The sequence below is a fragment of the Dermacentor andersoni genome, chromosome 5 (genome assembly GCF_023375885.2).
Source record: "Dermacentor andersoni chromosome 5, qqDerAnde1_hic_scaffold, whole genome shotgun sequence".
Classification (NCBI taxonomy): Eukaryota; Metazoa; Arthropoda; class Arachnida; order Ixodida; family Ixodidae; genus Dermacentor; species Dermacentor andersoni.
In genome coordinates, this window is record NC_092818.1 from 161,083,449 (window position 1) to 161,111,250 (window position 27,802).

The 27,802-nt window shown below is 49.2% G+C and overlaps 1 protein-coding gene across 1 annotated transcript; it reads right to left on the bottom strand.

Annotated features, from left to right (window-relative positions):
* Positions 1-137: 137 nt before the first annotated feature.
* On the bottom strand, positions 138-27,661 carry LOC126531507 (uncharacterized). The gene is made up of 4 exons (XM_050179052.3): positions 27,055-27,661; positions 5,004-5,359; positions 3,130-3,335; positions 138-1,137 (listed from the first exon to the last, which is right to left on the bottom strand). Exons 1-4 carry the CDS (start codon positions 27,205-27,207, stop codon positions 392-394), a joined length of 1,461 nt encoding a protein of 486 aa, XP_050035009.1. The 5' UTR covers positions 27,208-27,661; the 3' UTR covers positions 138-391.
* Positions 27,662-27,802: the final 141 nt, after the last annotated feature.

Here is a 27,802-nt window from a genome sequence, read left to right on the forward strand (position 1 = left end):
GCCATCCCCTCAATGTGCTCCATTGCTTGAGCGAGGTTATTAAGAGAATTCACAAAGTATACTGTTTTGAATGCACGAGCACCTAAACATATTTATGAATCATTTTACAAATAATTTGATCTGCCATGTCACTGGTATCGGATGTAAAAGCAAAGCGCGACAGTTTTATTTATATGTCACTCTAATGCAGAAAGAGCAGTTCATTTTGAACACTGATTGCCATCAGGTATGCAGTGCCTTAAAACAGGCGCACGTCACACTCACACACACACGCACACACTTGCAGTCTATTTGCTGCGTTGGGCGCTTTCAACGCGCACTTTAGAGGGCGTAAATCTTGTGCGCAGTCTTTCGAAATGCATCGCCGTCGTCTCGCTCATGGACTAGTCCGTCACTTGACCAACTTGAGCATGCGTATCTTCTCCATGTCGCGCGCGATGTCGCTCGTGTCCGGCAGGATGCGGATGGCCTTGCAGAAGTCGAAGTAGATGCCGTACTTGTTGGCGTTCTCCTCGCGTATGTGCTGCAGCACCACGAGGTCCGTCTTCTCGGGCTTGCAGCAGACGTACAGAGCGATGAAGAACACCCCGGACGCCGTGAGGCCCAGCAGCAGGGCCGACACGACGATCCGGTAGTTGTGCGGCGTTGTGTGGCTGCCCCACAGCTGCCAAGCGCCGAAGCACAGCAGGTTCTCGACGATGAAGACGAACGTGAAGAGGAAGACCCTGCGCTTGAGCTTGAATTCGAACATGATGGGCCAGAAGACGAGCGAGGGCAGCCCGAAGAGCGCGAAGACGATGATGGTGGTGACGCAGGGGCTGCGCAGAGGAGCCTGCGAGGAGGAGTCGCTGACGGCGCCGCCGCTGGAGTCCCGCCGCACGCTGTCCTGGCGCCGGTGGGTGTCCCGTACGAAGCTGGATATCCAGGCGGTCATGGCGGCGGCGTGCGCGAGGCAGGCGACCACGACCCATCCGTGGATGACGGCGGTGAGCAGAGACAACGCGAGACCCCGGGCGGCCGTGACGGACATCCATCCCAGGAAGGAGAGCGTGCCCGTCAGCAGGCCGTCGTCCTTGCGCTGTACGGCCTTGATGAGGGACCACAGGCTGAGCGCGGAGCCCACCAGCTGGCCGATCACTGCGAAGACGAAAGCGGTTGTTCGTTGCATCGCACTGCGTGTGAAGGAGCCTGTTGCTGACGATGCATTGGATAGAATAGCAAGTTATGTTAGGAAGACGAGGGGTGCCGGCTGTGCCAGAGTGAAAGTGGAACAACAGAGTGCCAGAGTGAAAGTGGAACAAATAATTTTTACCCATATTTTTTAGTCATGATTTACAAGAAAGAGGTAGTTAGGTTGTCTTTAACACAGCTACTAATACAGGTATAGGTACTGGGAACAGTTAGGGTCTTCAACAGAACTAGAACCATGCAAAGAACGAAACCGCCTTGATGTTTAATTATGACTATGCAACAGGACGCACAGAAATGGGCGAATGAGCTGTCGGGCATTTTAAAAAGAAAATCAGATTTATTTATTGTTATCCAGTAGCAAAAAAAAAAAAATGCAAGAGGCCGGACATTTGGCCGTCCCTACTGGGTCAAGTTGGGACATGGAACATTTACTCAATAGTCTGGACTGTCCCGCTAAATTCGGGACGGCTGGCCGCCCTAGTGAGGACAAAGGCGCGGAAGCCGGTCGGCCGAATGGAGCTCGTCGGGACACCCGAGGGTCGTCCGAACTCCGAAGCCATTTATAGTGTCGCTTTACTGAAGCTTCTTTGCAGGAACGTAAATTGTGTAAAACGAAAACAAAAGCAAGTGAAATTGACTGTGCGCCATTGTTGTGAACGTCTGTTGAACAAGGGTGTTCGGTCTGCTAATGCTAATCACGATCACAGTGTGTGGATGCATCGTAGTTGTCCTGAATGATTGTGGCGCACACCCACCCAAAGGAAGGGGAGGAGGTGCATCGAATATTGAAATCTCGTAGACTCGTTTTCATCTGCTCGACTTTCGTCATTGCTCGTCTCTGGTATTAGCGAGGTAGAGATATTTGTGCTCAACCTGCGAGCCCTTGCGTCCTGCAGAGAAGTGACCTTGCTGCTCTGGGGCGGACTCGGTCGAACGTTGGAATAAGCGCTGCATAATCGTTATTTATGTCTGCGCCAGAGTGGAGAATTACACAACAGTTTTCTACTTCAGGCCTCAGGCAGGCCTGTGAGAAGTTGGGTCATGTTGCGCGCTGCAATCTATTTACATATAGTTTACCCTCAATATCACGAGCGCACCATAAGTAAACGAACACGATTCCAAGTCGTGCAATATAGTGTGGAATCACGTTATTATATTTTTTCTCAAAAAGATACTACTGTGTGGCGCACCAGTACCATACAGACTCAGCGCACCGTAATGGAATGCCAGTCTTTTCACTCAGCGAGACCCGTAAGGCACGTACACCTTCCAGAAGCGCTGGGATTCAATACGGGTGGAAGCATAAACAGGTCAGCCGTCGAGATTGATAGAGCATTGATAGAACCGGAGTATTCATAGAACCGGGATCGTTACTGCATTGTAGAGATAGAGGTTTTAATGAAAGAAAAGTTGAGAGATAGTCAAAATGCTAGACTGCGATAGATGTATTAAAGCTTGACTAGATGCAGCAGGATTAGCATAGTGTTCCTGTATGCGCTTCGAAGCACCCGCAGGAACATCAGTTGACAGAGCATATGGTGCCTCTAGTGCACTTTCCGTGCCAGGGAACACGTCAATGCACACTAATAGAGCAGCATATTTTAACAATTTTTGCTACGTGCACACAGGTACTTCAATCTAAATTGTAAATGCGCGCAGTGTAGCGTTAATTCATTTTACACCTGACAGCCTTCCTTGGTGTGTGTGTGTGTGTGGGGGGGGGGGGGCTCCCTTATCTCGCCCGCGATTCTGAAATGGCTCAAGAGCACTAAGCACGCATATGCCGGTCAACACGTCGTAAATCCTTCATACGCGAAAGAACAGCCTCGTACAATCGGAGGTGTTCGAGCAGGCCAGTTAACAGTGCTTTTCCGGTAAGCGCCCCCGTATGCTCTCTCTTCTACTGTGCACCACGTATCACGTGGGAATCCCACTCACGTGCTTGTGAGGTGTGATCCGAGTTGAGGAAGAGCACGATGAGATACAGCTGCAGCAGGATCTGTATGAATCCCGCGTAGAAGTCCTCGAAGAACTCGAGCACGAAGGTCTCTCGCTTCAGGGTGCGCAGCCGCACCATCTCGCCTTTGGTGGGCGATATGCAGCTGCACACCCGCTGCGCTGCGAAGTGTAGCACCTCGACGTGCCTGCGAGGGGTAAATGGGGCCGGGTAAACGCTCCACCATCTTTTTGGGGCTACTGCTACAACGTTGTGCTCTTCTTTGAGCTGCTGAATGATGCACGTCCATTCGTCAACACCGTGTTACGCTGCTCACCAAAGCAGGCCAGAAGGTCACATTCCAGGCGATCAGTACAGAAAAATTTCGATTTGTCTCCCTACAGGTTGGGCCCATGCATTGACAGACCATCGCGGTTTATGTCTCCCATCACATGAGCTGCACGAGTTCGTTTCTCCCTTTTAATATCTATTCGATTGTCATGTAGCGGTTGATGCCTAATCCACAGTGTCTTAATTCTTGCTATTCATAATTTTCCCATGGACCCGCCGTGGTTGCTCAGTGACTATGGTGTTGGGCTGCTGAGCACGAGGTCGCGGGATCGAATCCCGGCCACGGCGGCCGCATTTCGATGGGGGCGAAATGCGAAAACACCCGTGTGCTTAGATTTAGGTGCACGTTAAAGAACTCCAAGTGGTCGAAATTTCCGGAGTCCTCCACTACGGCGTGCCTCATAATCAGAAAGTGGTTTTGGCACGTAAAACCCCACAATTTAATTTAATTTTTAATTTTCCTATCGCTCGTTGCGCCGTATTCTACGTTCAGGTCCGTCGTTTCGCACCGGTGCAGTACATACGTTTCGAGCATATATATCGGAAAGATGTCATTTAATACATGCGCACTTCTGCTAATTTCGATGTGACGGTTCTGGACCCCGTGACTACATATATACTTTGCTTCGATAGATGCACGTAATTTACTGCTTTAAGAAGCTGGCTACCTACATTAAACTTTTACCTCTCTGGGTTACTGAATGACGCAGAGGGAAGGGAGACGCGTTTGCAAAGGGGACAGGTGATCAGCTGCAGTGTCGAGATTACGAATTTTGCTGGTACATAGGGTGCGCTGGGGTGGCGCATGGTAAGGTAGCTTGGCGTTCACCAGTAAGTTTAATCAGGCTGATGATGACGTCATACGTGCCGTGGCGTCGGTAGTTGGGTCAACAACTCGTCAACGGCGCGATCTCCGTTGGAGCATATATGCTCCAACGGAGATAGGCGGATGTGTTCGCATACTGCATTGTTCGGTCTGTTGAACATTGTTCGGTCTGTTTCGCAGATAAAGATTCTTGGACCCGTGCGTTGCAGGGTCATGAAGCAATTCATGGGCGTTCTGTTTATGGCATCGACTAGCCTCAGTGACCGATTGCATGCAGGCGTGATGGGCAGGCCCATGTTTTCGTGCTGCTATTGATTCCTTCCCTCTCCGTTCTTTCTCCTCTCTTTACCACGTTCTCCCGTGTAGGGTAGCAAACCGGGCGCGCATCTAATTGACCTCCCAGCATTCTCTCTCTCTCTCTCTTCGTCGTCATCATCTGCAAATTGCAGTTTACGTTATTTGCCGACGCAGCCGAATCGTCGTGCCAAATGCGCGTGCATTATGTGAAGTATACTGAAGCTTTTCAGGGTTCATTTGAGACTCGCCAGTTGACGTAACTTTTGACTGAACACGGCGGGTGGCTTAAGGTACCTTCAGCTGTGTACTAATAGCTGCTTGCCAGACTATCAGACGCGACGTCAAATTTCGGTTGGCACAGGACGCGCTACCGAACACCCGGTGCTATGTGAAACCGCGTACCCTTTGATCTGCCACGGGACAAGCAGCAGCCCATTGACGAGCTTCGTGCAGATGTCCGAGGCGGGCGTGGAGCGGTCCAGTATGCTGTCGGCCACCAGGTACGCCGAGTAGACGAGCGACGGCACGAACAGGCAGAGCACTGAGATGACGCAGTAGTAGACCTGCTGCTCCTGGTAGTAGGTGGACACCGAGTAGGCGTCCTGCGTCAGTTTGTGGATGTAGATGCCCAGGTGGATGAGCGCCTGCACCAGCAGGTAGGGAAAGCTGCAGCCGCGGCACGTGGGCGCCGACACGGCCTCTTCCTCGTGGTCGTCCCCTTCGCGCTCCAGCCGCTGCTGCTTGTCGGCGAGGCCGCCCTGCAAGCAGGGAGAAAAGCGAGGGAGCTCAGTTGACACTTGATTAAGGAAAAAGTCACGGCATGCTCACTAGTTTGGGAGGGAATAACTTCTCACTCTTGGTTAAGCCCAATTTTCGACTTAGTTTACTCCCAAATGGGAGTGTGTTCGCAGTAGCACGTTTCTGCGCTTGCGCCGAAGCGGAGTGAACGTACTCAAGACTGTGCGAGAGGAGTTGGAAATGCGTGACAGGCAGTCACCCCCCGCAAACTGAGTTGATGTACCAATGCCTTAGCTTTTATCGTGTGACCTTCGTCACATGCTGTAAATGAAATCTTGAAAGACTAATTGCCGCAGGTGGAAGCCGAATTCACATCTAGCGCATAATGAGGTGCGTTGCTTTGTGGTTGAGCTACCGCGGCGGTCGTATATATATGCCGTCAGCTTTGGCGCGCGCGTGTGCGCTGAATACGTGGAAGTATTCCGGTGGGGGCGGAATGGGGAAAAAAAGAAAAGAAAAAATCGCTCGTGTATCGAACTCGGGGCGCATGTTGAAGAGTAGTCGCATATAATCGGGTGTCCTCCACAATACGAAGTCTCGCAATTCATGTGTTACTGTTGCACGTTGAACTCCACGAATCAGCCAGTGAACATTGATTAAAAAAGATCGATCTTCACGCCTGCGCAGCTGTTTTTTTTTTTTTCTTTTTTTTTCCGCTTAAGGTGGCGCAATAATTTCTATTTCGATAAATAACATTTCGCCATGCACCATCACACCACTGGCGTATATCTGAAAACGCGTCGTGCTTCACACTCGTTTCGCGCGAGGTTGCGACGCGTGTCTTGGTCTAAGTACCCGACCAACCATGTCTCCTCACTATCCTGCCCTCCCCTCCTCTCATAAAGGCAAGTGCCTCTATATTCAGCAGCTATCCTGCCCTCCCTTTCTCTCATAAAGGCAACAAGTGCCTCTCTATTCAGCAGGCCAGCGTCCCTCTCTTCGACCACATCACTACTAAGGTACAGCAGCAGTACCTTGCCCTTTCCTCGAATAGAGCGGAAGATGGCGCGTTTTGGTGTTTACTATTTTCATCGCTTCCGCTCTCGTTGGAAAGTCATTTTACGAGAACTCCGCGGGCTTTCGAGACGCGCACCGTGGACTCTGTCCGGAGGATGTGTCGGAAGAAAGAAAAAGAAAAGGGGGGGGGGGGGGGGTAAAGGTGCTCACTGGATGACACGCTTGTCTCGTCCTTTAAAAGTCTGCAACCAGCCCCGTGCGCTATGCCGTGACACCCCAATTCTTCGCCGTTTCCTCTCCCGTTATTCTCTCGCGCTGGCCGGACGTCCGCCGTGTTGTCCGCGGGGTCGCGCGCCTTTCAGCTAGTCGCCGTCTCGCCTTTGGCGACCACCCAGCCCTGTCTGGAGTCGAGAAAGAAATTGCGCTCATGCGAAGCGCGAGCTCGCATCGTTTGACAAGAACTCGCATATAATGACAATGTAACATGCATGCGAGTGTCGCATATTGTACTGCAGAATGCTGCCGAGCCGCGTTGGCATCTTGGCATCACAGCAGTCTCCGCGAAAACGGGCGGGGAAAGGGCGGAGGCGCGTGGAAGGGACGTCAAGGAGCGACACTGAATCAGATTAAGCTGAAAAGGATTGATTATTAGCGCAGCAAATGAAGGCCAAACCTCTCCTTTCTTGAATTTTACGCCGGAACAGCAGTGCCGTGGAGACGTCACGGATTTCGTGCTACTTTCGTCTGTTCAGAAATTATCTAATGTAGCTACGGAGCGATGCCTGTTGTTGCTTTGAATGTATAACGTAACCCCTTTGAATAATTAGTTGAGAAGCGCTGCAAGAACTAGTGATGTCATGGGCGCTGATGCAGGAACATCAATGTGGCGGTGTCACCCGCCCGTCATGAGTATTTGCCTTCTTTCTGTCTTGCTTAGTAACTCAGGGGACCAATTGCAATGCATGCTCACTGACCTGGAGAGGCAAAGCAGAAGAGTGGGTCTAAAAATTAATCTGCAGAAAACTAAAGTAATGTTTAACAGTCTCGGAAGAGAACAGCAATTTACAATAGGCAGCGAGGCACTGGAAGTCGTAAGGGAATACATCTACTTAGGGCAGGTAGTGACGGCGGATCCGGATCATGAGACGGAAATAATCAGAAGAATAAGAATGGGCTGGGGTGCGTTTGGCAGGCATTCTCAGATCATGAACAGCAGGTTGCCATTATCCCTCAAGAGAAAAGTGTATAATAGCTGTGTCTTACCAGTACTCACCTACGGGGCAGAAACCTGGAGGCTTACGAAAAGGGTTCTACTCAAATTGAGGACGACGCAACGAGCTATGGAAAGAAGAATGATAGGTGTAACGTTAAGGGATAAGAAAAGAGCAGATTGGGTGAGGGAACAAACGCGAGTTAATGACATCTTAGTTGAAATCAAGAAAAAGAAATGGGCATGGGCAGGACATGTAATGAGGAGGGAAGATAACCGATGGTCATTAAGGGTTACGGACTGGATCCCAAGGGAAGGGAAGCGTAGCAGGGGGCGGCAGAAAGTTAGGTGGGCGGATGAGATTAAGAAGTTTGCAGGGACGGCATGGCCGCAATTAGTACATGACCGGGGTTGTTGGAGAAGTATGGGAGAGGCCTTTGCCCTGCAGTGGGCGTAACCAGGCTGATGATGATGATGATGATGTCTTACCGAAAATTCCACTCATTGTAATACTGATTTGCTTCTCTCTCGCCCCCCCTTTTTTGCCTTTTATGTTTGCGTTTAGGTTTTGTATTCCAGCAGTGTAATTCATTTCTCTTTACTGTACCTTGAATGCCATGGCATCAAGTGGCTTTGCGGTGATATGGCGAGCTGTGCTTGCTCTTCCGTAATGCAATAATGTTCCAGAAACACAGTTGAAGAGCCAGGGTACAAACAAAACCTGGCGCAAATAACTAGTGCACGCAACTTTATCCGAAATGCCGCTGCTTTTCCTGGCGGCAATGCTGTAATCTTGTGCGACTGGGGGCATGCGCGTTCTCGACCCTCGCATTGCTTGAGCACGCGGGGGTCTTGGTAGAGTGTGGGCGCAGTGTAGCCCCTGGTAAGGAGGAGGGTGGCGCAGTGGGGATGCAGGAGGGGGGGGGGGGGTGAGTTCTGGGGCGTTGCCTGCTCACGACGACCATCGCCGCCCGCCACACAAAATTGGGGGCGCCCCGGGGGCAGCCATGCCGACGAGGAACACCGTATTAACCCGAATTTAAGCGTCCGTTCATTTCGGAGTCCTGGGCCTCTGAACTAGGGAGGCTCGTCATAAGCGAAGCGCGCATTAAGTAACGTCTCTCTCTCTCTCTTAATACGAATTATCTCCTGTTCTCCTGTCTCTCCTGTTCCACGGTGTGAGCACCGTGGAACAGGAGAGAGACCTTATTTATTTATTTATTTATTTATTTATTTATTTATTTATTTATTTATTTATTTAAAGAATCCTTACAGGCCCCTAGTGGCATTGTGTAAGGGGGGAGAGTACACTCAAAGATTATAACATGCAGTAATTAGAATTATGTTAGAATTAGAATTAGAATATATGTGAATACACATACAAAGAATACAGTGCAATAAATGCGCTAACATACAGTAATATATGGTGTCACAATCGTACAATGGACAAACCGAATGCTTTTGAACGCGACAGGTAATTGAACAATAAACTTTCACACAGTAGCCAATAGCATTACGGAGCGATCGGGACATAATTAGGCTATAACAAAACAGTATTTAACAGATAGTTGCATATTAATAACGGGAAATGCAAGAAAAATAACACGTTAGGTTACGTAGAGTTTGAAAAATGTGTTGTTAGAAGAATCCGGATATTTTCTTGGTCACTTTAATAAGCGATGGCGTTAGGAAGGTCCTTCCAAAGGCGAATGGCTCTTGGAACAGCGGGGTGCTTAAATGAATTAGTATTTCCGTAGATGCGCATCAAACTGAACTGATTATACAACCGTTTTGACCTGTAATGAGGAGTTTCAAGAGGCAGAGCTGATGGCGCTGTATTATGGACGTATTTATGAAATAATAATAGGCTATATCACGACGATCATGCAAGGGCTGTAGTGAGAGGTAGAGCTTAATATGTGTTGTGCTTTTGTTATAGCCACAACAACGTGAAATAAAACGCGCAGCCCTATTCTGAATAGATTCGACTTTTTCGATCAAGTATTTGTGATGGGGAGACCAGACGGATGCGGCGTATTCATGTTGAGGTCGAACAAATGTTAGATAAGCTAGTTTACCAATGTCTTTAGTGGAATTATGTAACTTGCGTCTAATGTGCCCTAATGATCTCGAAGCATTGGTGCAAATGTATGAAATGTGCGTTGACCACGAAAGAGTCGAAGTTAGGTTAACACCAAGATATTTATATTGAGTATCATGCAAAATAGTGATGTTATTTATGTGGCAAAGAAACACAGAATTAGTATGCTTGCGGCTAAAAGAGATAATTTTACACTTCGAAACGTTAAACTTCATTAGCCAAGTATTCCTCCCAAGAGAAATAAGTTCTAGATCTTTTTGGAGGATTGTATGCTCATCGGCACACTTAATGGAACGATAAAGAATGCAGTAGTTCGCAAAAATGTGCACGTGTGAGGAAATGTTATTCGGTAAGTCATTCGTGTACATTAGAAATATTAACGGCCCAAGAACGCTGCCTTGTGGTACACTTGAAGTAACGTGTGAAAGAAGAGAGGAAAAGTTAATTGTGCCGAGAAATTATCGCATGCGTCGAGATTCAGTTTCTCTTTTTTTTTCTTATCCTTTTTTACAATTTATCAATACGCACGTGCGCCTGTGTAAATTCGCTGGTTGGTTACCGCTATTATCAGCCACATATTTTTTCCCCCTGAATATCCGATGTCCACAAGAAGAAAAAAAAATAAGGGATAACAATATTTAAGAAAAGCGGGGAGGTTCAAGAACTTAATTAAAGAATATAGGGTGTGGCTAGAGGAGTACTGATCAGAACTGCCGTATGCTTAAGTACGAATCAGTACGGTATACGGACTGACCAAGCGAGCCGCCCTCCCCCGCGATATTCGGCCGGCGGCACACCCCAGAGACAGGGCGTGCTCATCTTTTTCGAGGCACGAGGAGGGATGTGGGAGGCGTTGTTCTTAACCTGGGCGTCTTGCCGTGCGATACCTGTCTGTTGCTTTTAAACGCTGTGGCACATTTGTTATTAATACGTTCTTGTGACCGCGATGTAACCCCCGAGCTCAGCAGACGCACCTAATTACTTCATGCCTGCGCACGCACGGTCGAAGAATCGCGGACTCCCTCCACAGCCCAGTGCACAACTCCGTTATATAGTGACTCCGCACAGTGTGACGGTATACGGTGTGACGCACCGCATACCGCAAACGCAGGCACCACTCCCCGTATTCCCACACGCTCTCTGCAGTTGTGCGGGCACTATTTTAGACACGCGATCCCAACAAGACTCTTTACAGTAAACACCGAAGACTTTGACGGTGACGTTGTCACAAACGCACCGCATGTATAGTCTCGGAGCGACCACGGTACCGAACATACCGAGGAAATATTTAAGCGTATAATGGTCGGAGCGTCCGACCTGGACCTCCGCGATGTGGGTTTAATTCTCGCTGACGTCGGTCAGTATAGATTTTTTTTTTTCTTTGTACCGGTAATTTTGTGAGCAGACACTCGACAAATTCTCCGTGCAAAGAGTCGTTGAAGTTAAAGGGACGCTAAATAGAAAAATAAATTGTGCTGTATTAGTAAATTAGCCTTCTATAATAGCGAAAAAGCCACGCTTACCGGGAGAAGGGCACTGATAACCTAAAAAAGTTGCAAAAAAAACGAAAAACGGGTTATTAAAGAGCCCCGTGGCCGAAGTTAATCCGGTGCCCCTAACTACGGCCTGCCTCATAATCAGATCGTGGTCTCATCTCATCTTTAACATCTTAACGAATGTGTGTGTATATATATATATATATATATATATATATATATATATATATATATATATATATATATATATATATATATATATAGAGAGAGAGAGAGAGAGAGAGAGAGAGAGAGCTTTTAACGACCACGTGAGTCTGTACTGGTTATTTATAGTGTTTCTCCTTATAGTGCCCCTTTAACTGATATCGCAGATATATATACAAAGAAGTAGATGGAAATACACTGCGCCGGTGGCTTTTCTCTCGAGTTCGGATTGGTCTTTTCCGCGACAGGATTTTCGCAACGAGTTCGTGCGTCTCTACGCAAGGTCTCTTGAAAGAAAGAAGCTCGAAGCGGAAACTGGGAATGGTCCCTTATCTTCAAGGTCGCCTCACGTTTATATATGTCTCCCAGCCTCTCAGAGGCCTTCGCGGGGTGACAGGGTTTACAACAGATACTCGTCTTCCTTTTTAGTTCTTTTCTTTTTCTTTCTCCTTTTTTTTTTTTTTTTTTTTTTTTGCGTGTGGCGGTGCAATGCGTTCGGCCCCGAAGTTTCTGCGCTAACTTTAGAAAATGGAAGTTCGGCCGTTATTTTCTCCAGTAATAATCGACGTTTTACCCGCCGAATGAAATAGAAAATAATACTTTGTGTAGAAACTGATTTAGTGCTGCTCCTTATGTGTATATAGCTTTATATAGCCCCTCCTCTTTCTTTAAGGAGGTACCCCCCCTTCCCCCCTCCTCTCCTCGGCAGGTCAACTTTATGACTGCGGCACCCATTCGACAAGCGCTGGAGGTGATTTTATTACCAGTAGTTCCTTGTGCGGGGCAATTCTAACTCTCCAATTTTTCGACTAACTATATAATTCTGATTAATCGGTTGATGTGGTCGGACTGAAGGCCGTTCCCCGGCCGAAATATCAGCAGAATGCTGGCATTTTTCCTACATGCTTCTCTGGGTGAGTGCCATTGCGCGCCCCGAGATACTGTGTCCGTTGCAGACAGAGGCAACACAGCGCAAGCGAGTATGGTCGAGGGCGCAATCCCTGCCCGCCACCGCGCTCCGGCGGGTGTAGTACATCATCCGGCAGTGCGCGTATATATCTGCGCGGCGTCGCCGTCTTATAACAGGGTCGAAACGCTGCGGCAGTCGTCTCGGACCATCGGGCGCCCTTGGTAATGGGGCGGGAGGGCGGAGTGGCAGCAGCCGCGCTCCCCGGCAGCGCCGCTGAAGAGATCGCACGCGTACATGCGGTCTCCTCCGGGCAAACCGGATTGATAGGCACAATAGCGAAGCTTCCCTCTTGCCCTCTGCCTCCCCCACATCTCTCTCGTCTTTTCTTTCGGCGCGCGCGCAATCGTTCTTTTTCCTAGCTAATTTAGCGTGGCCAGAGTGGACCTCGCGCGCGCGCCCGAGGAAGTAAGCAAATGGCCGTCGTTCTGCCTGCAGCGTGGCGGGCTTGCCGCGGCGGCACGGGAGACGGGTAATTTGCGGCACTTCCGTCAAGCGCGAGTCGCCCCCCCCCCCCCCCCCCTCCCTATTCTCCGATGCTCTCCTGTAGCATATACCTCCGGCCGGCGGTCACCGATTCCTAAATTTCCTTCTCTCCAATAGATCCGCCGCGGGCGATGGAGGCTGCACCGCAAGTTGTGCCTCGAATCTTCGTCCCCGATCAATCCGGCTCATCTCGCCGCGAGGCGCACGGAGGCAAAACACCGAAGGCGACCACCTCCTCGGTCTCGCATCAATCAGGCCCCGGGGCTCGTTCTCCCTATTATTCGTTCGTTACCTGTTCTTTCGTGGCTTCGCAGCCGGTCTTGTACGCGCTCTTCGAGTCGATGCGTGCATCGTCTGCCAACTCTCGAAGGAAGGCTGTCTGGTGAGTTATGAGAGCTACGCTGGCCAGGTGCCATATAGTAAACATGAATGGCGCTGTGGCTTTGTTGCGCCCAGATCGTTTTGGAGGCGCTTAGGAGATACTGGCTCACGCTGGCTATTTATGCGGCGCGCTCCGCAAATGAAACTGAAGCGTGCTTCGTTGTGCAGTACTATATACCACCGATTTGTCCAACAGGCGCACTGTTGCAGTGGCAACATGGTAACTCTCATTGCGTATTCCTCCGTGTGGAGGCATCGCGCGCTACACCGGCGGAGGCACTAGATCTAAGGAAGGCACGTTGCGAAAGAATGATTCAGAATGTGGCCGTGCAGTGCAACCAGGCGTGATGCATTTCTAAAAAAGAAAGAAAGAAAGAAAGAAGAACGAGAAAAAACACGGCAAGGAAAGGCGAACTGCGCAATTCAAAACATGCTTTCCTCCCGAGATGGTCGTTGCAGAGGCGTCTTGCGTGACCGGGGTGTTGTGGAAAGCAAACAGCGTTCTCTTTACGCTCATTTGGAATACATTATCTAGCCATTAAATCACTTCGCGTTGCGTTCTTTTCAGTCTACTATGAAGAACACATAATTTTGGCTTTAGTTCATAATGTGCTTTTAATTCGCCTTCCCTTCCTTAACACACACACGCACACACACAAAAAAAGAAGGTATGTTCACCTCTGCATTTTATTTTTCTTCCTGTTGTTCGGTCATCATCTTTGTGGCAAGTATATTTTTTGCGTGTATCTGTCTATGCTAGTGTTCTGCTTCTTGGTTACTTTGTGCAGCTGTTCTGTTCTACCAAAAATTTATGAACAGCTTACAAACGTTCCCTGCTGAATTCAAGACCTGTTTGGGTAACAGCTGACTTGTGGCCTGCAGCATGTCAGTTTCAATGTGCGCATCATAGACGCCATCACAGCCTTCACGGAAAAGCAGCACGAAGCAACATTAATGTAACGCCGGTAAAGTTATTTTCTTTTCTCCCTTTGTTTCTTTTTCGTCGAATTATACGCTAGAATACAGACAATTTTGAATTTCCAATACGAGCGCGCTGTAACGTAACGAGAGTTTATCGCGGAACGTCCGGGCGAAATTTATTGCCTCTTCCGCGCGCGACCAGTGAACCCGCATTTATATATAATGTCTCCCTCTTTGTTTTTTTTTTTTTTCTTATCAACTTTCCATTCGACCCCACCGCATCTGATAAGAAGGCTCACGTGAGGAGACGAAGGTCCGAGCTTATTTCGACTGGGTCTTTGCCGCAACCCGTGGAATGTCGTCCGGTCAGTTCGACAAACGGCTCTTGTGCAGTAGAAGTTTTGATGGGGAGCGACCTCGCCTGTCTCTGGCTTTCATTCGGAGACGCCCTTGGGTGCGCCTCGTTGTACAAGAGATCTTCCTCCTTCTAGAGACAAGTCAAGTGACACTTACTACGCTTCTCACGCGTAGGCACACGCAATTGAATTTGCAGTTGCGATACACACCATCAAAGCTTTTCATAACGCGGAATACTATACCGAAATACGTCCCTCCCTCTACTTCCCCCCTATCTCTATCTCTCTTCTAGCAGCACACACGCAAAGTCTGGAACTGTAAATGTTGTAAGTATAGCCCCTGTTTAATTTTCTTCTTCTTGCTAGTTTCTCTGTCTCCTATTTTGTTTCCCTTTCTTTATTTTTCTCCATACATCTCTCTCTTTCTGTCTCCCTTTTACTCTTTCTGTAGTCTTTCCTATTCTGTCCACATTTTACCCCGTTACTACTGCCTCTTCCTTTACCCCCTCACTGCTCCTCGTGTCAGCCGTCGGCTAGACAGTTCTTTCTTCTAACCATAATAAATACAAAAAGAAAATGGGCAGTTTTGCCTGAAGGGCGAAGCACTGAATGCGATAGGAAGATTTAGCGTTGCTTTGAACTTTCCGGACGGTGCGCTAACTATGCGCGGGTGCGACTATTTATGCGGGTGCGACATACGCCGGTGCGGCAAAATTTCTGGCACTTTTAAAAGCTTCAACACGCCGTGTAGGGCCTGTAATCTCACTGCACAGGCGCCTGCACTGTCCTAAAGAGCGGCGCCAGTGAAATCACAATTTTCTGATTGTGAGTACCATTTGTTTTCTTTTTTTTACTTTTTAATGATCAGAACATTCAGGATAAAATGCATGCGCTGTGAATGAAATGCCTAGGTCATTTTGCTTGCACATAGCAATCCTCAAAAATTCTGAGGAATAATTTGGTAAGGAATATACACCTTGCATATATGGCTTAGGCTAAAATTTAGAATACACACATAAATATATACGGAACATCGTGGCGTCGGCGATAATTCGCCTGGAGTGTCCGTGTGATTGTTATCGCAATAAAAGCGGTAGCATGCCGTTTCTTCAGAATGCACGTTGACGAAATAAGGGAGCTGCTCAAGTTTAGTCTGTGTCACTGTGCCGGGCTTCGCTGTCTCTCAAATCTTACGAATTCTGTGCGTAAGCCACGTGCTCTAACGGAATATAAATCAGTTGTGAGTTGGCCGCATATTACCTTATCTTGTTACCCTAACGTATTCTTTGTTATACGCAAAGAAGCAACGCGTATATAGACGTGGTGTTTCACCAGCTACACAGCCCCTAAAACAAAAGTCCACGAAGAGGCAAGACTCGCCATGGCGCTACTAGTCACCAGTGCGTCGAGGAACGCGCGTCACATCGGCCATCTTTTTGAGTGTCAAGGCCAAGCTCTCCGGCATTTCTCGCACGCAAATCAGAAGGCTATAAATACATGTTGCTGGTCTTTTGTATAGCTTTCAAGATGACACGTCCTACAGGGACAGTATACGCGAGGAGAAAAGCACGAACTGTGGCCACTTCACGTCACTGTTTCGGCGCCGAGCGGGTCTTGTGAGAGGGGCCGCTCGAACCGAAGTGAGGGAAGCTTCGCGTGAAGGGATAACGCGCGTGCTCATTAACGCGCGTCCTTGACGATGCAGCCGCCGCCGTTAGCGCGCGCGCACGACCTATACGCCGGCACGCTGCGTCGCACGCCGCGTCAGAAGCCGGCGTTTTCCTCCAGGACAAACGGTTATTCCTGAGCGGCGGACGTCAAGCGAGTGCTAAAACAAAAATAAATCGACGGGAACACCATCAAAGGAAAGCTTAACGTCTACAACGCTGCGTTCGCAAGCTCTTCGTAAAAGGGAGCAGAGAGGAGAGAATGTTGGGCTACTCATTCCTCTTCCCTGAATAAGCCTTGAAGCATCATGCTCAATAAACATCTAGTGAATCAATGAAGCCCAAAGGGTTGGTGTTGCTCTTCTGATTCCGAAAAAAAAAATGTAGCTGGTCGAACGACGATGACGATGGCATGACGACGACGGCATAACGTTGACAGTGACGGCATGATGGCCCACATGTCGCGGACCTATAGGGTTGAGTCGTGAGCGAAACAAATAAAGGACTTCTTAAGCCAAGGAAACGCGATGGTCAAGGCCAACTGCAACACAATTTTGGACCGCGTAGAAAGCCTACTTTTAAACAGTGTCAATACACAGCAGCCTCTGTGCATGTTCTTACGTTTGAAATACAACAAGATGCGTCACGAAAAACCTGCAAGGATAGACGCTTTTAATAAAAATGCAAGAAAATGCCATCATGATTATTCGCCGGAAATTACGAAGGACCTGCGAACTGAAGCGATTCTGAAACGTTTCACGCACAAGATGTCCTGAAAATACAGGTCTGGCGTCGCACGAGCGCAGTGACTTTCTCAATTGTTAGCGACAACTATTTAGATTAATGTTTCAAATTTTGCGGCACCCACTAACAAAAGTGCCTGATAGACTGGGCGTACGAAGAACGCTGTTCCCTCTAGAATGAGCAGTGTCAACGTTTCTTCATTTTTTACATGGTCGTAAATGCGAACGTAGACGTGGTTTTGAATAAGTATACGCATGCGTAACGATGCCCGTTCGTCGAGGTTGGCTTCTCCACCATAAGAGACCTCTTGGGGGGAAGCCCGCTTCAGAAATACGCTTCGTTCCAAATACAACAGACATTTACACGTACGGTTAACCGAGGACGCGGACGTAGCAACTGGTAAGCGTCTCTATAAATAAACGGACAATGAACCAAGGGAAAACAGCCGGTGTTGAACCTGGGTCCGTCCTATATCTTCCGAGACTGACTACTCACCGATTGCATCATCACGAGGTCGGGTCCCCGCATGCTATAAATGTACTCGGGTGTACTATATATACGGGTTTCTCTGGTACGTATGCATAAATTAAGTTTTCTAACGAACAAAAGTCATCCTGCAGTGTTTTAAATATCAAATTCGCTCTTATTGCCTCAGAGGGTATAGCTAGGTCCTCTCTCATATTGGCTCAAAACGCAATCATGGCGAAATTTGACAATATGTTAGACTTCTTTTTCATTTTTTTTTTCTGTGCTGGATTTTGCCCTTGCATATCACATGTGTGACGTGAAAACACTTGAAACACTCCATGTCATGTTGATTGAGTTTATATATCAACTATCGCGCTTATATATACTTCTTCATTTTTTTTTCATTTCTTTTTCTGAAATGATTGTATTTATAGCACACGCTTGTAGGCCCGCCTTGTGCAGTTCCAAATTAAATTCTGCAGCGTCCAGCGTAGCGCCCCTGGGCTGAATCCCTGACCATACCCGACACTGCTTGGCTCGGAGCTTGCTCTTGGCTCGAACGCCTGCCCGCCGTTGCTGCGCAGGCGTTCGCGGCCGGCGAGTCACACGAACCGAGCATTCGCCGTCACGAATTTCCGGGATGCGCTTTGTCAAAACGGCGGGGGTGCGCAGGAAAGTGCAGCAGAGCAGTCGCCTGCGGTGGGCCGTTGTGTTGTCTCAGCTTGTGCTACCGCTGGCTGCTTTCAACGGCGAGGCAGAGCGAAATGAAAAAATGGCGGGTCGCCGACACCTATATACAGGGGCCGCCCAGTTCGAGTTATGAGGCGGTGTCACGCAGCATCCGCGCTACTACAGATTTGCTAGAGTTGGAAGAATTACTGTAGTCCGGTACCAGTGTAAACTGATATGTATGTGAATCATCCAGCAATTTTGTGTAAAAGATAGTCTATGCGCGCCATAGTCGCCACAGTGAAGAACTATGCCTTAACTTGATGCACACTAACTACGCCGAGTTTTCCTTTAAAAATGCTCATCAAGCGTTGTACTGCAGTTAGCGGCGTTCTTTCGGCCTCTTCGCGATGACCTGTGAAAACAGAGGAAGAAGAATTCCTCTGGATTGGCCCGGTGCAATGCCTACGAAAGAAGTCATTAGGAAATGCTAGAGTAACCCATCAAGAAATAATACGCATCATGATAAACAGGCGCACCCAATCGATGACACACACATTCCTACTGGAAGACAAATCGCTCGAAGTAACTGTGACCCAAATGAACTGTGCTCTCAACGAGCATACGCACAGTATGCTACGAAATTTCATTACCGTATAACGAGCGTATTACCGTATCGTTGAAGTATAGTCAAGATCCCCAACACTTGTCCATTCAGAGCCACCGCACCTTGTCTAACGCCGCTTTTCTTCATCTGTTACAAACAGTTACGAAGAGAGCCGCGCGGATTCTTTCGTAGCATGTTTTTCAACGTGTGCCTGTTTGCCTACGCATCCCCTGCCACAGTGGTTAACGGCAGTAACTAACGGGTGTCCCCACCCTGCTGTATATGGCTTGCACGGTGTGAGGCCGACGTGCGCCGCGGCTCCTCTTTGCAGAGGGCCGAAAGAAAAATAAGGACCTTGGCGCCGCGCTCAACGGCGACGACGACGACGACCCACTTTTCTCAGCACCGCACGCGTGCGCGTGCCACGGCACCATCTGGCCGCGTCCCTCTCCTCAATGGAGAGCGCTCGAAGAGTGTAGCCGGCTGGGCGTCCGTCGCTCCACAGAGTGAGTGTACAGAAAGGGTGTGCGCACATAACGCGGAGCTGTGCCCCCTGCTTGCAAGGTGCGCGAGCACCCACGCGCGCACTGAACTCGGACGCACTCGACCACCGCCTCGACACGTACTCGGGGCTGCGCCGACCCGCAAGCAAGCAGCACACACACACGCACAGGTCTCGCGCGGCGGGACTCCCACACGATCGCGTGGGCTGACGAAAAGTGGCGCACGCGACGGCCGCAGTGCTTGCCCACGGCGAGGACAGTAGAATATCGAAGCTGCTGTCGTTGAGAAACATTAAACGTGAAAATAGGAGAGTTACACATATGCCAGGCGGAACGGACGGAAGGGACTCGGGTACGTGCCGTTAATGTGGCAGCTGCCTGCCATTAATCTGCACTACATTGTCTGCAGGGTTCTGCATTGTCTTTTCAGAGTGCTCTCACAATCGAAGGCCGTTTCCGACGCCCGAGGCAGGTATACGTGTCCGAGCGCAGACAGTGTCAGCCTTGTTTCAGATTTGTTAGCTCTCTATGGGTAAGCCTAAGAGATAATTTCTTTGCAATGGGTCACCGTCATTAGCCGTGTTCTCTAAACGGCCTGGCAACAAGCCGTTACGAGAAAAGGGTGCCAAAATACACTGTCAAAGTGGTGGTAGTTGTCACCTATTCAGCTTACAGCCCCTCGATACACGTTTCCGCCGACCAGGCCACCGAAGCGGCGGTGGCGCGTGGATGGAGGGGCTTTAATTCAGCTGTGGGGCGTTCATCTGACAATGAAAGCCTTGGAATGGTCGGAATATGGAATGCGTTTTCGGACAGTAAACGAACCGGAGCACTCAGAACTAATTATTACCCTAATTATTCGTGCGGTAAACCCGCGCCTAGCTGCGTCGTTCTCACAGATGGTACAGGTTTCAATGTACAGCTAGTTTAGTTTCTGTATAGGGTAAAACAACCTCTTAAAACGGGGAAAGAAAACAGTCGTGAAAACATCGTAACACCGTAACAGTGCACTGTTACGGTGTTCTGAAGACAGCCATCAGTAGTGGCGTAGGCTTGGGGTGAAAGGGGAAGGGCACACCGGGCATTCCCCCTGCCCCCCCCCCCCCCCCCTCCGAAATTTCTGCTTAGTACGTGGCCTGCCCAGCGGTAGTGTAGTGCTGCTGTACAAGGTGTTGGTTTTAGTTTTTGGTCTTCCTGCTTTGGTGCTTCAACGTTGTATACTATATTGTCCACGTGTGTGCATTACAGTTTCAGTTGATAGACAGTGCCTGCGATCGCCCTTCTTTTTCATCCGTGTCTAGTTGTTGCGCTGACAGATCGTGATCAACACCTTACAACTCACCCAGTTCTCGCTACTTGTGCAGCACCCCCTCCCCCACCGTCACCTTCCCCGTCCCCGGTGTGCACCCCGCCGAATAAAAATTTCTGGCTACGCCACTGGTCACCATACAGTCAGCTGCAGTGTCAGCTGACCTCGCACCAGGGGCAGCGCCTCTGACGAAGGCTTCCAAACGCTCTATACGAACACCCCTCGCGACACTCCGTGTACGCAGCGGAGTAGACTCCCACGACACTCCGTGCGGGAACCACGACGCTGGCGTCATCGGTCATGCACGCACAGCCGGATGCGGAGGCGACAACGCCAGGGTGGAACGCGAAGCGGCCCTTCGGCGCAGAGGGCGGCGCCCGTTATATGTTACATAGGTGGAACCCTGCCGCTCGCTTGCAGCAACCTCTGTCGTCGCCTGCTATGCTGAGAACAACAAAGCCACTTTTAATCTTTCCGAAAGACGCTGGTCCACAGAATACATTTTAAGTAGTTTGTACGCTGCGTTGTGTGTTGTGCTTTGTGTGCGTTGTATGCCTCGGCGTCTGTGACGCGCACTGCGCGTATCATTTCGTTTCTCACCATCACCGTCTGGAGTATATAGCAGCGCGTGCCGACATTCAAGCCTCTCCAGGATTCACTACTGAGAGCTCGTCTCTCGCTCTGTACATTAATGGTCGGTACTGGTAAAATTGGAGTGTACTTGCAAGTGAAAATACCTTTAAAAGTCTGGTGCTGACAATTTTCTGATGCCCCGTCAGAACGTCATTTTCAATTATAATTGAAGTCGATCTGCGTTTGAATTCGTCAAGCGCAGTGGAAGCGTGAAAAGTGCAGGATCGAAGTCAGGCGGGCTTGAAAAAGAAATTATAATAATAACAAACAAAAGAAGACGCCCAGCTCAGCACTCTAAGTGCTTTAACTGCTTTAACTAAAGCACGCTCAAAACTGTCTGTGTGGCACCGGTATTAGACAAAACGGAAATGTCGCTTCAAATAAAGCACGATGCGTAACTTAATGTTGCCGAACCCATAGCCTACCTTTTTTGCGGTGATTATATTTGCTGACTCGTTCTCATTTGGACAGCTAGAGCTTGTTTAATGCGTTCACATGTGTCATAACCTTTAAACGCAACAAGATTTCTTAGCTGAGTGGTTTCAGCTTGTCGAAGCCGAGCACTAAGCGAGACATCAAGTGCAAGTGATGGCAATTAATTGCGTTAATTATATGCCATTACAACAAGCAGGGGCATGATGTATACGTATTTCCTCCCCCTACCTATACTGCAGCATTGTCTGTCCTGGCTCACATTTCCTTTTGTCCCGCTTTTGCGCGTTTCTGTGGTACATGCATAGTTATAGTATGTTCACGCGTCTTCGTTTAAGATTCTTATCAGTGTTGTGTTTACGTGCGTGTGCCCTGCTGTGCGCGTATACGTACTGTTCTGTGTGTGTGACAGCCATTTTCTCTCTCTCTTTCTTTTCTTCTTCATAACTCTATTACAGCGATAGCTGCTTCAGTTACCCATCCGCCAAATTTTACGACGCCCGTTGCAGGTATACCATCACCGCGTTTATTTTAGCCTCATCATCATGTCTTTCTATCAGAACAAATCGCCTGAAAACAGCACACTTATCGTGCGCACACAGGATTATATCCTTGTTCTGGGACATGTTAGCTCGCGGTACCTATATAGTTGCCCAAAACTCACTAACCACGTTTCACAGATATCTTAGAGGGGGCAATTTTTGTGCGCGTACTGAGATGTCCGTACGACCTCACTTCCGAACAGACGCAGTTGCGTTTTGACACTCCCTGCTTCAAAAGCGTTCGCAAGGTTACGCATCTCTCATACGGCTACACCTTAGACTTAATTTAGAGCATCTAACAAAGTATTGTTTCTACTCTTGGCAACCAGGGCTAAATTTATATATAGTCTGAAGAGCGGACAGATACGACAAGCATCTCAAAACAACATCCTGCTACATGTATCCCGCTTCATGCGTCTTCTCGGATATGACTGTATTGTACACTTAACACGCTGTATATTAAGGACAGCCATTTTCACAATACAGGCTGTTAGTGTACATGCTGCACCTTGACAACTAATATAGCCACCTCAAAAGAACGAGCTGTCACTTCATTGCTTCTGCACGGATACAACCGCATCGTACATGAAATAGGCTGCCACTAATCATATCATGAGAAGCCAACAAACAAAGACACCAAGGAAAACACAGGGGAAATTACTTATACACTTACTAATTGAATTAAATAAATTATAAATTAATGGCAATGAAAGTGGATGAAAAACAACTTGCCACAGGTGGGGAACGATCCCACGTCTATTGAACTACAGCGGCGCGGTTTCCCCATCCACTTTCTTGAGTATTTGTGTATTACTACTAGAACTAACCTTGGGAGCGTTCGCCAACGCCACCACTCACAAACCTTGGCGGTGGATGTGGAACGTACATCCTTTCTGCCTCAGGCTTTACGAGTACGTGATCTTTCTGGGTGAAGGCAACTGGTCAATAAACACACACGTGCTACCTGAAGGCATCTATGCTGCCGGATTCGAGACCCTCGTTATGTAAGAACGAGAAGAAAGGGGGTAACCGAGGGGCCTGAACAAACAAAGGCACCAAGGAAAACACAGGTGAAGTTACTTGTACTTACTGATTGAATTAAATAAATGATGAATTAATGGCAACGAAAGTGGATGAAAAAAGAACTTGCCGCAGGTGGGGAACGATCCCACGTCTTTGCGCCACGCGCGCGATGCTCTAACCAATTGAGCTACCGCGGCGCGGTTTTTACACGCACGCCACCGCATATTAAGCGAAAAAGGCTACCTCTACCAATATGCAGATTCTACAACGTCGTATACACGAACGGCCTCTTACTATGTTGCGTATCGCACGATATACCTCGACTCGGCAACTCTCCTCCGCAAATGGTCCGTGTGGACGCTTAGCCACGCGTTCGGGACGAAGAGAAAGGAAAGCCGCCGCAATGACCTTGGCCACCAGCGTCGCGGGGCAGCATGTTTGTTCACATGGCATCGAGGAGCGTCAAAAGTGGCGAACACGCATGGCGCCCGTCTGCACGAACGTATAACGGGCAACTCTCGTCCCATCTGAACCAGAAGGTGTGTCGTCCGTACTTTGCCAACATCCACGATTAATTACGCATGCCTCCTGTAGGGTCGCCTGCCTATAACCCGTTCCCGCAGCTTGCGGCGGCCCGCAAGTGTCACTTTGTTGCTGTCGGCTTTTCGTTCGAGCATCCTCCCCCCCCCTCCCCCCACCCCTATCTTTTTTTTTAACTTAGGCGAACCGGCCGCTTCCGTCTTTTCCTCTTTCTTTCTTTCTTTCTTTTAAAGTGTTTCGCAAGCATTTTATTCCTCACTTACTCCGCCGGAGGTCGTTAATTAACCGTATAACCCGCGATCAGTGGCTAATTCCAGCATAAACCCGTCTCGCTGCTTCTTCGCGCCATTAGTTAATGAAAGCAGCAATTTATTCGGCAGTGCTCCGTCTAACGGCTCGTTGGCAGACACGTAAGCGCGAAGTAAGCCAATAAGACCGTCACGTCTTAGAGGAACACCTGAGCTACGTGAGAAGCAGACTAGATGGACTCCGGTGTAATTTTGACCACCTATGGCTTTATTAACGTGCGCCGAAGCGCAAGTACACTAGGGGCTTTTGTTATTATTATTATTATTATTATTATTATTATTATTATTATTATTATTATTATTATTATTATTATTATTATTATTATCGCACCCCCTTGGAAACACACTCGACGCCAGCATGTCGTACTGCATGTCTTCAGTTACGTGCATTAATTGTGCTCGTTTAAAATATCGCGCTGATAGCTGGGAAAAAGTAGTTTGGGTTGCTCAAACATGATTAGCAACTTTTTATTACGCCATACTAGCATGCAAAATGCAGCGTGTGTTTATTTATTTATTTATTTATTTATTTATTTATTTATTGCCTCTTTTTCTGCTGCCTTTTCACGTTGAACAATCACGTGACTTCAGTATACGCACACACGCATACATACGCGATATTATTTTCCAAAATATTTGCTTTAAGTTAAGGAAACCGAGAACATGTGTTTCATAGCATGCAACATAATTAGCCAAGGAGACCAAAATTAGGGCAGTAGAAACCGGATTGTATACTCAATGGAGCTCTTGCCCTCACCATTTGCCTCCCCTACGGCGCCGTCTCGATTCGCGCGAGGAGAAGGGAGAGAGAGCAAGCAACACGATCACTTGGCGCAAGCAGAAACTTTTCCGCCATTGTTCAAGGCCAGGAAAAGAGAGGAGAACAGGCCACGCAGATGGGAGACAACGCAAGTGTGAGATCGCGCCTTCGACCATGCAAGCTCTGAATGCTAACGGTCTGAAAGACGACGTTATAAGCCACGAATGGCCTTGTACAACATTTATGTCGGTCGCTCCGCTCCCTGCTCGGGCACTTGAAGGGCTCCGCCGATTCCTGTCTCATTCATAGAAGCCCTGATGCTTGCCGATGCCTCCACATCGCCTTGTTGTAGGTTTTTGCTGGCTTCCGAGTAGCGGCGGGGGTGCTGGTGGTAGTATAGTATATAGTATCAGTAGTAGGAGCAATTGTCATGGTCATCTCAGTAGTAGTAGTAGTAGTAGTAGTAGTAGTAGTAGTAGCAGTAGTAGTAGTAGTAGTGACAGTAAAGTGGTTGTATGTCAAAATTCATTCTACTATAAGCGCTTTCCAAGATCACACCATTCAAACTTCGGAACGCTGGCTTGCTTGACGAACAACGTGCTTCGTCAAAGTGAGAAAAACTTTACGTCGCTTCGTCCCCCCTCCCTTTTTTTCCTTTGTTAAAATTTATTTCGTTCTCTCTTTAGTTCTCTTGATCCAGTAGAACCGTATACCGTTCTCTGTGCCCTTCCCGACGCAGATATAGTGTGCGTGGCAGGCAGTTAAATACACGAAATCCTTGCTTTACAGGTAATATGCCTTCCCTCTCTCAGCGTAGATTTCGGAAGGGAGCACAATGGGCACTGGCGTACTTCGCGAATGTGGCGTCAGTACGTTCTGCAAAAGCAGCCTTGTTTCGCCACCGCGATGAGCGCCGATCGAGTGTGCCCGTCAGCTGTTTATTCCGCGGCAGGCGCTTTCAGAGCTCTTGTTACACAGGCGTCGTGATAAGACTGCGCGCACTGCATCTAACGGAGGTGAGGAGTATGTGGAGGAGCCTCCTTCGCTCATGCACGGTGCATCTACAGAACGCGCCAAGAAAGCTCGCGCATCCAATTCGAACAACGCAGGCAGCCAGGGTATACCCCCTGAAAAGGCTTTATAGATGCAACTTTCCTCGCGTCCGTAGGTATACATTATGAAGCGGTTCCTTCCTGTTTCTTATTTCTATTTATGTAAATGAAAAAGGGGAGGTTGTCACTTGTTGTTGTTGTTGTTGTTGTTGTTAAAAGAATCGCAAGTACAATTCAAGCGGTCCCTACAAGCTCTCCAGCCTGTTGAGTCCTCTAGATATTTCAGTGGAGGACACTTACGCCCAGTCGTGTATTCGGAGCAACGATTTTGCCATGGGGCAAATAATCTCTTCTGTCTAACTGATAGTAACGTCTGTGTTCCTGCACTTCATTAAGACTTGTCTGCTGCGCCGTAAAACTTTACCTAACCCGTTCATGGGCCAGATGTGGCTTGGCAGTTGCTTCCAGTGGAATCTGGCGAGAACGAAGCATATATGTAAACGCAAAAAAAAAGCGAGATAGAAAAGAAGAAAGAAGGAAAAAAGAAAGAAAACAAGCGCAGCATCCGTGCGGGTGGAACAATGCTACCCATGACCGCTGCTGTCGGAGTTTGGTGGGGTGTGCCGCGATCGTACACGCTGCGCCTTTCTTTTCGCTCACGCGCGCGTGCGTTCATCCGTGAAGGTCGCCCTGGCTGGCGTCCAGCACCCAGAGGACTGCGGCATGCGCACAGGTGTACGTCGTGTACGCTGCCGCGGCTACTGTGTGCGTTACGCGCAATGTACCCGCTGGATCTAGCGCTCGCGTCACTGCACCCCTTTTCAGCTCCCTCGTCCCAGTAACGCGTATCCCTTTCGACAGCAGCCACGCCTGGAGGCCGTAACCATGGGGTCTCACTTCGGTGAAGGTTAATTGTAACCTCTCAAGTGCGTGTCCATGGCCAGACAGGTCGTGCCTTTTTTCATTGTCAGTCGTTACAGTTTCCGCGAAAAGAAGTAATTTCAACCGACGTTTACTAGCGACACGTATAGTTAGCGAACACTGTAGTTAGCATGGGGGCCGTTCTAAATGACATGTCCCCTACTGATCATCTGTTGTAACATGTCAGCCATTTCGCTGGGCTAACATCTCCAGTTCACATTAACGTTATCTTTATTTTTCTTTTAGAGGAGACCTAAGTCCTCGCTTTCATTTATAAAATACTGTACGAAATAACGGTACGATAACACCTTATAACTTAGAGCGCGCATTTAGCCGCAGGCTGAAGGGGGCCCAGCGCGTAACTAAACGGTGAAGTCCTTATTACGACAGTTACTCACATCCTCCGGGCACACGGTGTCGTCGGCCGTCCTGCCTGCAAGTGTCGTTGCGTGGACGCTGTTACGATGCGGCGTATGGTTGCCGGTGCCGTTTGTGGCGGCGGCGGCGGCGGTGTTGTTGTTCCTGGACGTACCCGCTTCCTGGTCGTCCATGCTCGTCCGTCCCAGTCGACGTCGCCGCTACACGCTTACACCAGCCGGGCGTCGCGGCGTCAGGACGACGTCGTCGTCTCCAGGCTCATTCGCACGAGGAGGCGGCTGCGGCAAGAGCCCGCAGCCACAGCTGCACCGGCGTCGCACGCGCAATGGTCTAGCGAAGCACTCGCGGAGGTCCCGAAAACAACGCTCGCTCTTGCTGACTCGGACCTGTTGCGCTTCTCGTGCCGAGAGAGCTCCTTGGAGCCGCGCGGCGCTGGGTGGGCGCGGCGCGCAGTCGTGTGTGCGCGCGTGTGCGGCTGCTAAAACCCCGTTGCCGTCGGAGTGGTTGCTACGCGCGCTCTCCGCCCGACGGCTTCGGCGGGCTCGTGCGCGGTCCTCTGCCGCGCCAGTGAGTGGGCGCCCACGTCGAGTTTCCTCTTCCGTTCCCCTCCTCGCCGTCTCCCTCGCGCGCCGCCCTCCATGCATCAACGACGCGGCCCGACGTATTTTATCGCCGCCGCTGCCGCTGCAGCCGTCGAAGACGCGAGTTACCGCGCCGTCGGATGACGCATAGATGTTCCCCCTCTATCTTCCCAAGCGCCGCTGCCTG

Coding starts and splice junctions, on each gene's coding strand:
- LOC126531507 (XM_050179052.3), bottom strand. CDS start 27,207: ATGGACGACCAGGAAGCGGGTACGTCCAGGAACAACAACACCGCCGCC. Junction 5,360..27,054: donor ACACCGTGTGCCCGGAGGAT/GTGAGTAACTGT, acceptor CCCTGCTTGCAG/GGCGGCCTCGCCGACAAGCA. Junction 1,138..3,129: donor GGATCACACCTCACAAGCAC/GTGAGTGGGATT, acceptor TCGTCTTCGCAG/TGATCGGCCAGCTGGTGGGC.